This window comes from Neodiprion pinetum, chromosome 3 (assembly GCF_021155775.2).
Source record: "Neodiprion pinetum isolate iyNeoPine1 chromosome 3, iyNeoPine1.2, whole genome shotgun sequence".
In the NCBI taxonomy this organism is placed as follows: Eukaryota; Metazoa; Arthropoda; class Insecta; order Hymenoptera; family Diprionidae; genus Neodiprion; species Neodiprion pinetum.
The window spans coordinates 7,347,379-7,365,841 of NC_060234.1; the positions used below are offsets into that span (position 1 = coordinate 7,347,379).

General features: G+C 35.7%; 1 protein-coding gene across 1 annotated transcript; it reads left to right on the forward strand.

Moving 5' to 3' along the window:
• The first annotated feature begins 1,579 nt into the window (after nucleotides 1–1,579).
• Nucleotides 1,580–16,080, forward strand: LOC124215710 (fatty acyl-CoA reductase wat). The gene is made up of 4 exons (XM_069134878.1): nucleotides 1,580–1,767; nucleotides 3,469–3,945; nucleotides 8,211–8,438; nucleotides 13,582–16,080. The coding sequence occupies exons 1-4, from the start codon at nucleotides 1,580–1,582 to the stop codon at nucleotides 13,877–13,879; spliced, it is 1,191 nt and encodes a 396-aa protein (XP_068990979.1). The 3' UTR covers nucleotides 13,880–16,080.
• The last annotated feature ends 2,383 nt before the right edge of the window (nucleotides 16,081–18,463 follow it).

Sequence of the window (18,463 nt, forward strand, 5' to 3'; positions counted from 1 at the left end):
AGTTGTGAAATCAGTTTTTTTATTACTCTTACGTATCCCGTGCTGCATATTAAAATTTAATAAACCATTAAAATTCACACATTTCCGTCTAGCCAGGGTCGCAATATAATTAAACTTCATATGGTTCCCCAATAAATCTGTCCACAAGTTTAGGTTACAAGCACGAAAATCATCCATATTTAATACTGTTATATAGTGATAATTTGTGAATTTCATTGCGAAGATCGCGTATCAATTAGTAATAATTGTGAAACCCTTTATTAACCGTGTATTATTTGAAGAAAGAAATTTTTAAAAGAGAGTGCAATATTGGTGAAGCGTTTTAAATGCGTGATCGTCGGTTGCGTTGGCGGAACTGCCAGACTTTGGAATGATCCATTTGATTTGAAGAATGTTCTTTGAGTTACCAAACGAAGACTGCGCGTTTAAATTTTTTTTTTTAAACGTGTGATTGGCACAAGCGAATCAATAAATTAGCCTGCTAGGTCACCAGATCGTACAAGTACTGATTTTTTTATTTATGGGGCTACCCTGAAGAAAAAGTTTACAGAATGAAAGGAACTACTTACTCTAGACGATTATGAAGGAACGAATCAGAAATGCTTGAAGAGACATCGAACGAGAAACCTTTTTAAGATGTCACGCAGCTCTTGTGAAGCGTCTTGAAAAATGACTTAAAGTTCACGGGTATAATTTTTGCGCATCTATTGAAAATGATTTTGTTTCTCGATTTACCGTTTCAGAAGGCTGTTTATTTTATTTATTTTTTTTTTTTTGAAAAAGAAGTACAGATTCCCAGTTAAAAAATCAATGCCTACCTCCAAATGACCTTGTAAACGTCCGCCGAATGAAAAGTTAAAAAAAACCCCGGTTAAACCGTGAAACTTTTATTTCAAACATTACTCCCTCAAATATGTTGTTCACAGGATATTCCGCTGTGTCAAATTAAATGAGAAATCCTGTATATACGTTTTTTCGGTTCTTTTTTAAATCAAATCTATACCGCGTGACATTTTCCCGTTTGGATAAAAAGTAAAAAAAGTACACCGATCATTCCAATCGTACTGATTTTATTGTGAAATAAATAATAACCGTTTTTTATTCGTACAAAAAAAATCCCAGGTCAGCTTCACTTCAACGTTTTCAGCTTTGAGTAATAAAAGTCTCTAAAACAAGATAACTTGACCGTCTGCTCATTTATGCCGATATAATATTCCCGATTGTTTTTGAAAATTTCACAAAGAATCTGAGATGAGCATATTTTTTTCTCACATGTTATTCATTGTTGAATGGAAAACAGTCACGTTTCATACTGTGAAACAATTCGTAAAATCAAGTTACTAAATCTTTGGACACGGGTATGTAATAATAAAAAAAAGTTGAAAAAAAAAAAGAAAGAAAGAAAGAAAAAAAAAAAAGAAAAAAGAGATGATACAAGTTTGTTTATCGGCCTAATCGTTCATCCATAATCTCATGTCTCTAGCAGAACTGGTTGCCCTTCTTAGTTGGCATCGTCTAGCTGCACTCTCTATGCACTTTCATATGCCGGCGAGCAGCTTCCGATTCTCAGTCAGTAACGATGACCGTTCGCGAGTGGTTTGCGGGCCAGGAGGTCCTCCTGACAGGAGTTACAAGTGACATAGGAAACGCGGTGCTTGAAAAACTGCTGAGATCTTGTCCGGACATAAAAACCATCAGCGTGATTCTAAGGTCGAAGAATCTTCGGAGTAGCGAAGACCGGATAAAAGATTTGCTCTCATCACGCGGGTCGGTAAATTGTTACGCGTGCATTGAAAAAAAAAAAAAATTTCATTTGTTACGGTAGATAGAAAAATTTAGTACAACAGGTATCGTTGAAAATAACTGTTTGAATATTGTTGGAATTACGAAAATCGAGGTACGCGTAAACATTTCGCGCTGTTGTCGATACTTTTTTGGTTATTGCAACGGAAAATCAGTTTGTGAGGTTTACTCTACTTTTTTAATTGAATAAGGCTTTAATGGCAATTTATTGTTGCACAAGCATTAAATTTTCGCAACGGTTGAAAGAAAATATAGCAACAGTGATCGTAACGAGAAATAATAGCAACGGATACCAGAGTTTCTGGTAACACTTAATTCCTGGCCCTGTTTTCAACGCTTACGATAATTCAGCGGGATGCTTAATGGTCTCAGGTTTAGTTGCGATGTTCAAAGTTCCCAGCATTCGTCACATTCTTCAGTAATATTACACGGTTCTCATAGTACGTAACTTATAGTCGAGAAATCACGTCAACTATATACGCTGTGGAAAGTATTCTCCGAGAGCTAAGGTAAAACGATCGTTTCACCAGGAACCGATCTCTGGTTATTCACAATTCTCTCACAAACAACGTGAACGACAGTGCAAAACGATGAAGTGGACGTAAGAGAATGGGAGTCGTTGTCACGTAATTCGTGTAGAATCGGAGTCGCATTTTGAACATTAATGAACATTGCTGTACATCTAAATACCAACTGGAAACTTTCAAGCCAATCGTGAAACGCGAAGTCACAAGCCAGAGTCAAATGAGCCAAAACGATAAAACATTCTATTAGCCAAATTCATGACGAAATCGAATTGATAATATAAAATTTCCAAAGATGTACCGTTGAACTGTAAAACGATGGAATCAAAGGGAATTAAAAACAAAAGTGATAACAAAAGTTACAGAGATTCAGGTCGATTATGTTCAATTGATGTATTCAAATTCTCGGAACGAAAGTTGCAATTTTTATACTACATATTTTTACTGTCACGATTTTCTGTACAAATAAACAGCCAGCAGCTCGTAGACAAAAATTTCATACAAACAGGCCTTAAATGTATCCATAATAAGCAGCAGTGTAATTTTTTCTGCGAGTCATTCTTCTTAGATAGTTGGAAAAGATAGTATCCGTAACAAATTGCGCGTAAAAATGTGTTACAATCAGTTGTTGATTATTTATCAGCGTAAATGCGTGAATGTAAAAGTGTGAAAATTTGATTTCCGATCATTTTGAAATTAGTATTGTTGGAAAGATGCCCAAAGATCCCAAGAGAGAAATTCCCTGATTCCCTGACATGATGTCAATGTATCAAAAAACATCGTGAAACTTCTCGACGTTTCAATTCAATTTATCAAATTTCATAAAAAAAAATAAGCCAAAGATGGCGAATGCAAGTTTATACAATTTACAAAAGCGATAACTAAAAATATATTTTGACTTTGAAAAGGCGTATCCGCCAAACATAAGAACTTTAACCTTCATTTATTTTTTGTCCAACATTATTGCAGACGTGCGTGTTGATTACTTTTTGTTGCGAATGCCGCGAAAAAAGATATTTATACTCTTTCTTCTTTTCATCGCTAAATTAGCTCTTTTCGCGGATGCGTTCTACGCCGTCAGACAAGCGACACAAGATTCCGATACTCACGTTTGTTTCTCTGACGTTAAAAAAAAAAACAGGTTCGAAAGAGTGAAACAAGAATGTCCGGGAGCGATTTCGCGGGTTCGAATCTTCGAGGGAAATCTGATGTACGAAAATTTGGGCCTTAACGACGATCAAGTGGCGCGTCTCCGAGGCTCGAACGTCGTGATCCACGCGGGCGGTCCGCACGAAGAGCTTCTCGACTTTTGCTGCAATTTGCCAGCCCTAAAATCGGCGGCCGTCGCGACGAGCATCTTCGGGAATAGAGGACGGATCACCGAGTCGGTTCTTAATTCAAAACTCCCGGGGATCCCGTTGGTCATGATCCGATTTCCGGCCATCGGACCGGCGGCGAAGGAACCGATTCCTGGTTACACGAGCGTCCTGAAGGGGGCGACGGTTCTCATGATCGGCGCCGGATACGCTCTCGGAAATCCCGATTCTCCCGCGGCGATACTTCCGGTTGATATCGCGGCCAACACCCTCATCGCCTCGGCATGGGACAAAGGGACGAGGTGAGATTTACGGGGATTTTTATGGGGGTTGAGGATTGATTTGAAGATGAAACCGACGACGAGTTTTCGCGGTTGATCGAATGATCGGAGATTGATTGGTTTGATTTAATGTTTTTTCCGATTGATCTGTCGGTCGGTTGCTTCCGGCGAAATTAGTTTCTGAGGTTTACTCTACTTTTTTAGTTATATAAGGCTTTGACGTCAATTTATTCTTGCACGAGCATTGAAGTTTCCCAACAGTTACAAGAAAATCTAGCAAAAGTGATCGTAATGAGAAAGAATAATTACGGATACTAGACTTTCCGGTAACCGCTAGAAAACTAATTTTCATTTTCTACCTAGAACTGTATTTTTCGGTTGTCGTAAAAAATGAAAATAGTCAATAAACGGAACTAAAAATTTCTCTCAGCGAAGGGACGATTTGTCGATTGATCGAAGATATTGTAAAATGAAAGACGGATTCAACGATTGATGAATCTTGTTTGGAGAAAATCGTTCGAAATAAACCTGCAATTTTTTGTATGATAATTTTGCCACGTTTTTGACTGTCTTAGCATTTGAAATATTTTTCACGTGGCAATTCGGGTAGAAAGCGAACGATCGATCGAAAAAAAATACTATTCGGAATGACTTGTGAATTGATTCATCGAGAAAAGGGTTAATTGAACAGTCCGATTTTACGTTCAATCGATTAATCGCACAGTTCTAAGATTTTCCTAGATTTAACGAATATGAGCATCGAATAAGAACGTCGATATGAATATATTTTTCATACAAGTAAGAGAAAAAAAATCAATACATCATTAGGTTCAACAAAAAAATAATCGAAACAATCATTTGGGTTGTTGAATGAAACTTTCAACGGCCGTATTAGTTAAACTCAACTCCTTTATCAATCTATGTGTTCATGTGAATTTATTAAAGCCTCGAGTGGAAATATCTTACCAAATTTTGAAATTATCTTAGCCTCGAAAAAATAAAGAAGAATTACCAGTTTTTCTATGACGGTGGAAAATCTAGTTTCTTTTTTTATTTATTTTTTTTTGCCATCGTTGTCGCTCGAAAGTTTTCAATATTTAATTACGCTGTTCGCGAAAAGAACGATGTTTATTACGCAGTCAAATTATTCTGCATTTTCTAATCGTTTTTCACTTTCACGATAATGGTAAGTTAATAGGTCAATAAAATGTAAATTCACATGTCTGATACATAAGGATAATGCTAAAAAAACCTGTTTACAAGCTGCGAATAGAATCTTGATTAGAACCAGAACGTTGACATGATCTTGCATAACTAGAAGACCTTGATTCGTGTGACATTGCAGGCAGTCTCTTAGGTAAAACAGTGTTATGTCTGTAAGTTGCATTTGAAAAATTATTCAAGAATCGTTCTAGCTAGATTAATATTTTTTGATGGATGATGATCGAGAGAATTAAAAACTGCTCTACGCGAATTTTTCAATCAGTTTGTCGCAACGTAGAATGATTGAAATGAACGTTCTTATATCGTCACTTTTACAGTAAAAGTTTTTTAAGACCAAGAAAAAGTTTACGACCTTACCGACTGGTCAAATTCACAAGTATCGATAAGTCTGTAAAAAAAAAAAAAAAAAAAAAATTAAAGTACGATACTGGACGTTTTATATAATCGACGAAAATTTATGTTGTAATAATTTTCACCCAAGAATCACCCAAAACATAGAAGAATATCGATATTAAAAACGAGTAGAAAAAAGTTGACCTTTCAGTTCGAATCACGTGTAAAATTTCCATTTCGTGGATTATAGAAAGTCATTTTTCTGACTTTTACTGTAACTTCATTTCCGCTTCATTGAGAAACGAAATTTTCATCACTTGACAAATTTGCAAATAAAAATACGTTGGTAGTAGTTCTTTTTCATTCTATATATTCTTTTTTGTTTTTTTTTTTCACATTAAATATTGTTCAATTAAAACTGTAAAAAAAAAAGTAGCACACCTATTTTTGCTGCAGATATTGTCTTGATAAATTCAAAATAAATCGAGCATTGAAAAACGAATCAACTGGCATGAAATGGCCCACATTTAGCTGCTAGCGTCGAAATGAAAGAAACGCGTTTTAGAACGGATATTCATCCGGTCATGCAATCGGCGGATTCCACAAGGAGTATAAACGTGATTGTTATACGGCGTGATGTAAACAAGAAAAGAAAGTCAAACTGGTCGTGCCTAATTTACATATGAGGTATTCCATGCCAGCTCGACCCATGTTTTTTCCCCACCATATTTTTCATTGCTTTCGTAATTTTTCGTACAGATTTTCTTTCTCTAGCCGTTATATTTTTACGAATTTTTAAACGTTAAAACAGGAAGTCATGTTTGATTTTCTCGAAAAAATTCACGAAAAAGTATTTTTCTTACATTTAACTTACTAAATTGAAGAAAATTTTTTTGCGTAATTTTGTTCAATTTTTTATTCGTATCGGTATTTATTCATTTTCGTGCACCAAGCGGGTGTGAAATTATACATATATATATATATATATATATATATATTGATGTGCATATTCATATATTATATGTATGTACATTAATTTACGTCCAGATACAAACACATCTATATTTATCGTATGCCTGAAACAACAAATGATTTAAAATAAAATTAAAAGAAAACCGTAGCAAAAGGAAGAGTTTTTTTTTTTTTTTTTTTTTTTTTTTTTGCAAATAGAGTTTTTACAGCAATTTTTAAGGAGCTAGTTTTTTCGAGTTGTTACAGTTTGATTTTGGGGAATACGATTATATGCATAATTTCACATCCGCTTGGTAAATAAGAAAATTTTCAAATCAGTGAATAAACGTGTAAGAGAAAAAAAAAAAAAAAAAAAATACACCAGCTCTTACTTCCGGATGTGGCCTAAAATGATCGTCTTTAATCGAAGAATATTTGAGAATGTTTGGGAGAGGATCAAATATCTTTTGAAATCTTTGTCTTGAGGTTTAAGAATTCATAAGAAGTTGGCGGCTGAAATAAAAGAAAAAAAGAAAAAAAAGAAAAAAAAATCCAAATAATTTGGGAGTGCTAGTTGGAGTTAGAATAATCGTATAAAAAATTATAAACAAAATCAAAAATGGAGAGGGAATATCATTTATCGAAATGGCATGGAATGCCTTATAACATGTCGTCATGGTTTGTGGAGTTGCTTTCTCGACGGCTCAACGATGTTTTTTGACCGCATAATCCGCTAAATTATCGCTATCGTTGATAATTATCGCGGGTAAATAATTACCCAGGTGCCGTTGCACTTTCGCTTTCAGTATTTCTTCGCCGTTTTAATAACACTGTCTAACAATGTTTCTGCCGCTAGTTAAATTACACTTCTTTGTATCATGCGTGCATGAGTATTGATGGAAAAATATTAAAAACATTTTACTACATTGGAATATCGGAACGTACGATAATTGATCCTTGTTATATAATATATATATTCGACATCGTTATTTACGATTTATTGTGTAACAGTATCATAATTATTATCATTAACAAACCAATAATTACCGTTGCTAAATCTGTGTACATGTTACACAATATTTGGCAGATATTCGTTAGACATCAAAACAAGATGATATGTCTCATTTGTATTATAGATAAAAAGTGAAACGTATGAAAAAGTGGGTGGAATAATTTTTCAAAATTTAAACACCTAAAAAATTCCATGTACTTGCATTTCTTCAAAACCATAGACCTCAAAAAATGGATGTTCCTTTGTTTTTTACAGACATATTTTAACCTACAATCACCATACGAAGGTACGAGACAAGCATTCGCGAAAAACGGCAAAGAGAGTTTTTTTTTTTCTTTCAACCAGTGGAATTTTGTAAAAATGATAAAATTACACACGAACCGATCTACAAACTTTCGACCAATTTTTCGTGCCCGAAATTTGAATTCAGCTGCGATTTCGATGCGACGTCGCGATGTTTCGCATCGAGATATGAAAATCCATGAATTCTCAAATCCTTAGACCTTACCATGTGTGAGAAATACGTAGATCAATTTTTTGTCACTTTTTGCGGTATTACGAGATAAAACTGTCGCCTCTAAATTTTGCGACACATCCTTTCATCTTGAGAAAACTATGGATCAACGTGTGTTTCGTGTAAAAAAAAAAAAGGGCAATCTTTTCCAAAACGATACCCACTTAGCGTTAGATCCTCGGGAACTTTGAAACTAATACGTTTTTCTCGATACATATTTTCAGTTCCGCGCGTTGTTTTTATTCGTTTTAGAAGCTACGAGCGAGCGGCGACAGTCTTCAGCGTTCCAGCCCTCGGCTGCACTTGGAGAACCCTTATCGAGAACGGGTGCAGGGCGAGTATACAATTCCCTTTTCCGTCCTTCGGCATTCGAGGGATGACGTCAAAGCCACGGATGCATTTTATCGTCGTCCTGCTGCTCGAATGGCTGCCCTCGTTCCTTTGCGACACGTTTTTGGTTGCGGTCGGGGGTAAACCGAGGTAAGCGATCGAAAGATGTTAATTTTAAGTGAAATCAAGGTCGAATTGGCCGGCGAAACAGATAGAAATTAATTCTTTCAAACCAATAAAATAAATCTACGTCATTCAAAGTTATGAAATACTGTTATTTTACGCTTTGAATGTCAATGCTTCATTCAAAATTGCTTCAAAGTGGTCGCGATCTCACTTTACCACGATTTGTCTTTGACACGAAAGACTGTTTTATTGGTTGTTTTTTACAAACTCATCGGAACATTTTTATTTGTTCACGTTCACGTGGTGTTGAATACTGAATTATTTAATATTGCACCGATGTCAAACTTTTGACTTTAAAATGAAAATATTGACTCAAAATTCCTTTGGCAAAGTAACGACAAAACTTTTTTTAGACGGTTTTGAGATATTTTGGACATGTTTCGGAAATGAGGTTTTCTTTTTTTTTTTCTTTATTTTTTTCATCAATCTTCGGTTTCCTCGCAGCGTGAGAATAATTCTACAAGATATATAGCGGCATTTAATTTGCCGGAAAATTTTTTACCCCCATTTTATTTACTTGACAATTATTTAATACGCAGTTATCTCAAGAAAATCGTAAAGAACGAGAATCAAGATTTTACGGTATAGTGTAAAAAAAAAAAAAAAAATTGAATCGGTTGATCACGATCGATAAGTGACAGTATTAAATTAACTACGGTGGAGAAAAAGAAAATATCTTTCTGTAACTTTTCAGCAAACAATCTTTGAATTATATGAGCCATCGTGAAATTAAGTGAAATCAAATAAATCTAGCCGATTTTTAACCGTTTTAAAACTTACTCGAATTAAAGCATCGATGTAAATATGCAAGCCTAATTTGTTTACAATTCCATTATTCGCCATGTCTGAATAGATTAAGGTTATTCGGACACTAGAGCAATATTATTAATCGCTAATGAATACGTAATAATAATTTGGTCAGAAATATCTGACGGGTCGCTTATGTGTATTTAATTATTAAAAATTGGATATTTATTATGTAGTTAATAAGTAATCTTGTGTAAAATGCACATTTTGGATGCAATTTAACCGCAACAGCTAAATATGAAAATACAAAGAACTCTAATTCATATTAATCGATTCTCATAGATTACGCAAAAATGATAAAAAATGTATTTTGACGTATAATTTTGAAAATATTTTGATCTGAACGATCAAAAATTCACGAAAATATCAGTCAACCATGCTTAAAAATGAATAACATATCCGAATCATGAAAGTGTGGCAACGTCGGATAAAAACCGTATTTTTATTCTGTAGTTTTTTTTTTCTTTCCAAATCGTCCGGTGCATCGAAATTGAGTTGTTTCATTGCTCATTTCGTAAATTTATAAATAAAATCCAACTAAACACCGGCATCAACAACACACAGCTGTTAGATGCGCTATTGCCAGATCTATTTTATGCCGAAAAATACTTGAGTCAAAAGACATTTATCAATTATTATTAGTAAATGAATAATTAAATTCTTCCGTTTAGAAGTAATCTTGGGTAACGTATAAATTTAAGTTATGAATTTAGATGTTCACGTTTTTCATATTAGTAAAAAAAAAAAAAAAAATGTATAGTTTATAGTAACTTAAGTGGTATTGTCCGTATTACCTTCATTCGATAAATACTCTATTCACGACTATCTCATAGTGAAACGGATATACAGAATTTATTTTCGACAAGCGACACTCAAATAAACAACACAAACCGGTTTTCGTTTACTCAGATTCCTCATTCAGAGAACGGAATAATCTCGCGGATAAAATGATTCGATAATTTATCGTGTCAAGGAAAATCGAACGAAGAATGTGCATTTTGTGTAATATTCAAATTTGAATTCCGCTGCTTTTACTGTACTAATTGCGAATTTCGCGGTGTAATTTGTTGCCACGTGTGCTACTTACCACTCAATGGCGGAGGATATAACCGTTATGGTTTGTTAATCACTGTACGAGCGTACAAAGTGGAATTATTCGATGCAACGCTCCGGTACTGGAAACAAAACTTTAATGACAAAATAATTGTATCCTCATTTCGCGACTATAACTCGATTATGGAATTGAGTATACACGCGATTCGGAATCCCACATCGTTTAGTTTGTTCAATAGTTACAAAATTCATTGCGGATCGTTCGATGCAACGAGAGATATAAATAACTAGCAGCTAATAACTGACCTGGTAATAGTTTCAAGCGCCTCTTTCTAAAAACTTTCTTCCGAACCTCATCGAAAACTTGAAAACTCTTAAAAATAACTTTCCTCTATCTGTGAGAGTTCAGTCAGCGTTCGCATAAGTTTCTGAGCTCCTTCCGACTCGGCTTACAAACATTGTTATATCTCTGAAACTATTGATCTCGTTGTAAGAAAATTTAGTCGAAAATCTAGCGAAACGCTGTAGCTACCCGTAGAAAGAAAAATGATGAAAATCGGTTCGTTAATTCCGAAATTACACGCAAACATAGAGCGAATTCCTAACGACTGCATCGTCCGTCGTCTGCTGAAGTTGAATGCGCATGCGCTACAATACGAGAGCAGCTGTTCGCCAGGGTGACCAACCGTCACGAACGTAACCTCAAAACTGCGAACAGTTTCCGCCGGCCGAACGCAGACGACGGTAAAATTTTTTGAGGTTATTCACATCTCGGCGAATTCTCGTCTGAACTTAGCGAGTGTTGTATCAATGAATACAGCGTTACATTCGCTCACAACGACTCTTTTGCGAATGAATTACAGCTCGGCAGACAGTGATTGATATCGTAATGTTAGATGCTGACGCATTACGTTGGCGGGTATTTTATTCCTCCTTGCTTATATACGACGGCATGATCACCTAGAAATAAAAACCATCCAAAGAGTTTATTATGCGCTAATGGTCCGTACAGAATGGCGGCGCGATGTACTGGAAATAAAAGTTGTTTCGGAACTACGATGAAAAGGCCCGCGTTATATGCAATGTCGTAAGTTGAACCAGCGACTAGTTTTTTTTCTTTGACTAAAATGAAAAATTAGATAATGTAAATTGATAACTTAAGTTTATATGTTAACCAAGATCACTTCTAAGCCGATTAATCCAGTTATTTATTTACTGATAATAACAGACAAATGTCTCTTGACTCAAGTATTTTTCCGCGTAAAATAGATCCGGCAACAGCGCATCTGACAGCTGCATGTTCTCGATGTTGAGTTGAATTTCATTTATAAATTTATGAAATGACTAATGAAAAAACTCAATATCGATGCACCGGACTATTTGCAATGAAAAAAAACTGTAACGTGAAAATACGGTTTTTTATCCGACGTTGCCACACTTTTTTGACTGACTGATATTTTCGTAAATTTTAGAACGTTCAGATCAAAATATTTACAAAACCACAAGTCAGAATACGTTTTTTTTTTTAAATAACTCTTGCGTAATCTACAATAATCGATAAATAAAAATTACTGTGTTTTGTATATTTATCATTAGTAGGTGTGGTTAAATTGTATAAAAAATGTGCGTTTTACACAAGATTCTGTATTGACTACATGTTAAATATCCAATTATTAATAATGAATTACACAAAAACCACTCGCCAAATCTGTCTGAAAAAATTATTTCACACGTATTTATTAACGATTAAAAAAACGTAAAAAAAATCAGTTTTTATCTTTTCATTGCTATGATGTCCAAATAATCGTACGTTTTGCCATTAACGCGGAATGTTCAAATATTACGGTACTTCAGAATCATGTGTAAAACGACTTTGAAAGTAGTTTTCAAACTTGTATACCTCACTCAACGAGTGTACAGAGTTACGTGTTCGGTAAATACATATAGAACCTACACCACATAGTTCCGTTTATTTAATCTCCAATTTACAGCGTCGTGAAGTCCTGACTGAAGTTCAAGGATTCTTTTTTTCGACGTGTTTGCAATTTGTAAAAAATTCCGTCAAGTTATTTGCCGCGCAAATATCTTGTTTAACATTTTTCTTTTTTTTTTTTCTCTCTCTCTTTACACTTTCCTCGCGTCAATAAAACGGAATTCATTCAAGAATACAGTGCCATCAAAAAATTTGTTGAAACAAATTTACGGGATAACGAATATCGCAAACACGCGAATAAAGCCAATCGAGTTTATTTCGGTTACTTTTGTAAAAACAAATCTCGAAGATCCTGAATTTTTACTGCAATTGCACAATCATTTTATTTCGCATACGGATTGAAAAAATTTCAATAGTTTAAGCGGTACAAGGAAATTTCAGATCTCGAAACTGGTGATTTACATTCGTGCAGAAACAAAAAAAAAAAAAAAATTACAATGACAAGCGTAAAAACTAAGCTAAGAAAAATTCGATAAAAATTCTTTCAGATCTAGGTTGGAACATCACAAACGATATGAATGAACGCGGCGATTAAATTTCATCTGAAAATGTGAATTTTAAAAGATCCGCTTCGGCTCCCCCTTAAAATCATCTAACGCAGAGGTCGTTTTTTGTTATCCGGAAATGCATTTTCAACGTTTGCAAGAGCGTGGAATTTTTTTCATACTTCGCCACCGTTTAATTCATGCCTCAGCGTATTAAGTACCGAATATCGATGTCTGCAGGCAGGAATTTAAAATTCAGATTCCTGAAAGCTTTACGCCAGCATTTGCACGCAGCTGTAATGACAAAGTTCCAAGGATATGTTTCTCCCGATTTTCGATACACCCTCGCGTTTTCTTCGCTGCAGATCCATTACCATTCACCTTTTATCCGTATCAGCATAAAACAACAGCATACATTGACCCAACAATTATAAACGTACATAAAAATCGCAACGGTAAAATGACAAGGTCCGATGGAACTGTCTCCAATGTCAACTACGGTATTCATACAATGACCTATTTATACACTGTATAACAAAATATAGATTCCAGATTCTAATTCTCTATTCTATTTTGCCAAGAGGATGTTTTTTTTTATACAAAATGCACGGTACCAGAACTGAATCGGGTCGATGATTCTAATTTTCGAATCTCCGCTTACTAATTATTCCAACCTTGAACAACGTTCTTACGTTCCATTCATTTTCAACCACGATACGACCGAACAATCGACTCGTTCTACACTATGTTCCTAATTTTTTTTTTCCAGAATGGTTAAGGAATATCAGCACATGCGTTCAGTGCTAGAGACACTGGAGCCAGTCTTGTCAAAGTCTTGGACTAGCGACCAAAGAAAAATCCGAGCGTTGAATGATCGAATGACGGAGATGGATCGAGAGGATTTTTACGTCCAGACAGAAATTGATCTTGAATCGTACGTCTTGTGCTCAAGCGCGATGGCAACGAAGCTCTGCATGAACAAGGCTAACCTGACGTTGATAAGAAATTTCAAGATAGCCGCAATGCTGGGACTGGCTGCTGTGCTATATATCCTCCTGTTCCTCTGATAGTAAATGCGTCAATGTCGACGCCACGGTCAGATAAAAGCGTTAATCCAAAGCCAGTGGCTGCCGGACGTCACTTGAAAATTTTTTTGGCTCACTAGGGGCTTCGCCCCTGCGCGCTTCGCGCGCCAACCCCATCTCGGCGCTACGCGCCTCGGGCACTCGGCGCTGCGCGCCTCGTTGTTCGGCGCTTCGCGCCTCACTATTTCTTTACGCATTGTCTAGTAGACAGGCGAATTCCTTCATGTTGATTTGATGACAGGTCTGCACTTGCTATCCACTTCAATTCCTTCTGTGCTTACTTTTCTTTTTTTCATCAATCTAAGCTTCCATTCGTTGGTTGAAAATTGGTGTTCCTTCTCTATTGATATCTATCTATCTCCTTGACTTGCTGAATTATTTTTGCTACCGCTCTGCCCGTTATTCTCCAAAATCACCTTCTTTACATTATTTTTTTCTCTATATGTCGCTGTTCACTCCGTAAAACACCTCTTTCTCTTGTGGTCAACATCGATCATGGTCGTCCTCTTGCCTGGTTGTAGGAATATTTGTTTATTATTATTCTCTGGCTTATTTGGTTCTTCGCACTTAAAATTTTATTCTCCTTTTTCCTTTGTGATACTTCCGACCATCCACCATCTTCATCGCCTTGTCTGCTGCTTGAAACTCCTCCTTTCTCCATTGTCATCGTAAATCCTGGCTGTCCTTTTGACTGTTTGGTGATATATTTAGATTTACTATTATTTGATTGTTACTTTTCATACTTATTACTCACTATCTGAATTTTATTTTGGTTCTGCAAGACATCAAAGTGTCCACTGTCTCCGTCGCCGGTGAAGAGTAGCGAGAATTGTGTTCCATTTTGTGATCCGATCCGGTGTGGATGAATTTGTTCTTCGCGATACACGATTAAACATATCTTAAAAATATCCGCAGCTGCATATATCGCATTTTTATTCATATGTGATTTGTAATCACCAGGTCACCTAATCACAGCACCGTTTGACTCATTACCTGTAATAAAACCCGCAAATGTAGACCAATTATCCACTATATTTGAAACGATACTCAGTCTCACCTCTGCGTGTCGATCTTGTGTGCCGTATACACAATACGCCAACGCGCGAAAAAGACAATTCCTGTCGGGAATCATCTTGATAATTTTCGTTTGCATGTTCATTTTTTGCGCGTCAGAAACAGATACCTATAAAGATATTTGTCATTGACTGTCATAAACAGCCGATGACAGCTGTCAAAGGGTTTGCTAGATGCTTTTTGTTTTGTTTTCGGGATCTCACCCCACCGCCAACTTCATGCGTATACTATTGTTATTATAATCTTTTTTTACTATTGTTATTATAATCTTTTTCTACGTTCATTTGTTTGAAACTTTTTTATTAGATAGAGAGATTGCTTGCAAGAGTCTTCCCGAAGTATATTTAAGGATTTTCTTTCTAGCCCAATATTAATAAATAGGTATATTTTTACATTGTTGGTTAAAGTTGGTTGAAGAAAGTGGTGAATTTTGGGTATTTATATTCCAAAGCACGGGGAGGGGGGGTCGAGCTTTGCTTACATATTTTTTATCAGCAAAGCAAGATTGTTGATGGTGAAAATTTTAAACAGTCTAGTATACGATCACTGTTAAAAATACAGCGATCGGCTGAGAGGAAACGTTCGGTTTTGAAAGGGACCACAAACTCGCCTGATAGCAGACTAAGCTGAAAGAATGATGTATGGACAAAACTGCGCGGCGTTGAACTTTCACTAGTTGTTTACAGTCGACGGAATGATTTTTTTTCCCACCAGAGTCGCATCTCGGTGTTGTAAATATTGCTATTTCACATTTTTCGCAGTGCTAATTTTCCCACGAAATTTACGCTGAATTGCAGTTGCACACCGACGAAATAACCCCAAATAATAGCAGCTTTCACCGTCATACCGTTATTCGAATGTTTTCGACTTTTGTGAAAGTTTTTTTTTCTTTTTTTTATTTTTTCATTCCAGATGATTTGTGTATCACGTAATAAGTTTTCTCCAAAATGATACATCGTTTCTTACAACGTTTATACTGATCAGAGAATCGGCAAGAATCAAAATTCTGTACATATAAATTATATAACTATGTAAATGCGTGTATCGTTGGTATATTCGGATTTTTGTGCCTCGTTTTACTGAATAAAGGAATTGTATTATGATTATAAGGCGTTTTCACTGAGCGGAAATAACTCGGTCGATAACGTCGAAAATACCGCATGAGACGATTTGATTCGGCCAGTGGGTAGAGTAACAAATTACATTTAACCCTCTTCAGAATCCCTCCATTAAACATTTTTTCCATAATCTTAAATCAAACATGGTCGACTGACTTGGCTTGCTGACTTAGTTGCTTCTTTTTTTACCGGCAAGCTCGATCGCTGGCTGATATGTATAAGAAATCCCGGGATAACTGTCGCTGCTTCAAATATTAAGGTCTCGTTTTACGACTTACAAGATTCGAACTTCGTTCATAACTGCGTTCAACGTCTTCTCTATATGTGGAGAAAGGGCCATCAATGAGTAACAAATTGTTGTTTGCAGCACGACTGGTTCGTTCGCTGGCTTTCTTGGTGAAAGTGATCTGCACGATTTGAATTTTCTGAACAATCTCGCGCTTCTACGGAGAGTTTTTCGATGACCTGAGAACGATCGCAGAATCGAATTTTGCTTTTCGTCTATTCTACGTTTTTAAATCACTGCTACTTTTAAAGATCGTTTGAAACGGAGGAAAAAAATTAAAAAATTGTCCGTACGTCGAAATAGATTTTGAAAAAGCACAAAACAAAACAGATCCGTAACGTAAGGGCTATTATTATTATTTTTTTTTTTTTTCAAAATAGTTCTAAAACGAAGTTTCAATAAGAATGACTTTTTTGAATTCAAGTCTTTCGCTTCAATAATTATCAATCGCGATGAACAGATGATATCGGGGAAATTCTTTCCAGTATCAAATTTCTTTGAATACATCAATGAAATTTGAAAATTCACTTTTTAACATTCGCGAACGCACCAATTGCAACTAAAGGGGACAGAATGAGACAGAATTTAGAAAATACAGAGCAAATTCGAAAACATTTTTTACTAGTTATCATAAAAATACTCTCCCGTGCCGAGTGTGTCAACAAAAATATACAACTCATTAATAACACGCAAACACTAATAATGATCCTACAATTTTTTCCGCATTTCATCAAAATGATTTTGCACATTTTATACGACGTATAAACGAGTGATTTCCATTCAGACAGAAATCATAATTTGGCTTCGTTTTTCGCCGTTTAATGGGATTGAGTACCTGATTGACTAATTATCCGTATGAATTAGCAATGGTTCACAAAAAGGCGTTTGATTTTTTTTTTTTTGTAAGTACATGTACGATACATAAACATTTCAAGTCTTTAGATAATTTTTTTCCCTTCTCTTTTTGCAACTGAACGCTATGAGACAAATATCGTAAAATATTTCAGTTTAATGGTAACAGCGTGTTTCACCAGCAAAAAACATTTCTTTCGATTGCTCGTTTTTACTTTAACCGGATTTTCTCTGTACATACCAGCATTTCAGATTTTTATCAAACCTTCTACGACCTTCAATTCATTGTACAGTAATTTAGAGGCTGTACAAATATCAACACGATAATTTTAGTAATGATTCTTCTCTTCGAAGACGTGGGATAGAAAAATGTTATGTTCAATACTCCGTATAGAACCAAACGCACTTGAAACTCGACAATGAATCGGTTTATCAGTTAGGGAATCAAGCATTTACCAAAACAAACGCACAAATTCATTGATACACACCACGTAACGAGAAGCGTTATGACAAAGGCATGAATATACAGAGAGAAAACAGTGAAACTTAGCAGATTTAGCGTCCGATTGCGCATGCGCAAGCTTTGATGTCTTACCACGCAGGTTGGCCACCTTAAACCTCACTCGGAGGTTATGTTATACATGTTGCAAAGTTTCTCAACACGAGCAGATCTCAAGTATTTGATGCGCGATGATTCAGCGAGGCTTAGCAATCTTTCATTGTTAACCGAGCAATGGCCGATGACTTCTACGACTTATCATAACAACATAATATAAACTCACCACTTGACGCTGGAAAAGTTTCACATTTCATTCACTGTTCAGATTAAGTTGGCTCCCCTGTCTTGCAGACGAAAAGATTTCAGTCACACGATCCCGATGACCAATAGAGTTCAATTATCTTGCGCATGCGCACTTGGTCACTCGGCTGCTCAGTTCTACCGTATTTTATCGGTACCCGATAGTTTTAGTTTAAGGCGGAACTTATATTACGCATACGCAATCACGCGGTAACGCAAACTGCAATATAACAAGTTCGTGGAAGAGATTCATCCAAACTCACAACGAACATTACTGTGCTACCGAATTTCTGAGATGTTACGCGCGTCTATTGAGGCGTGTAGAAGTCAACAAGACTTCAAGATCAGCATTTAATGGATAAAAAAGGCATGAGTTGATTAGTATCATCCTTTTTCTCATAGCAAAGGTGAGTAAATACTAAATTTACCATCCAAGA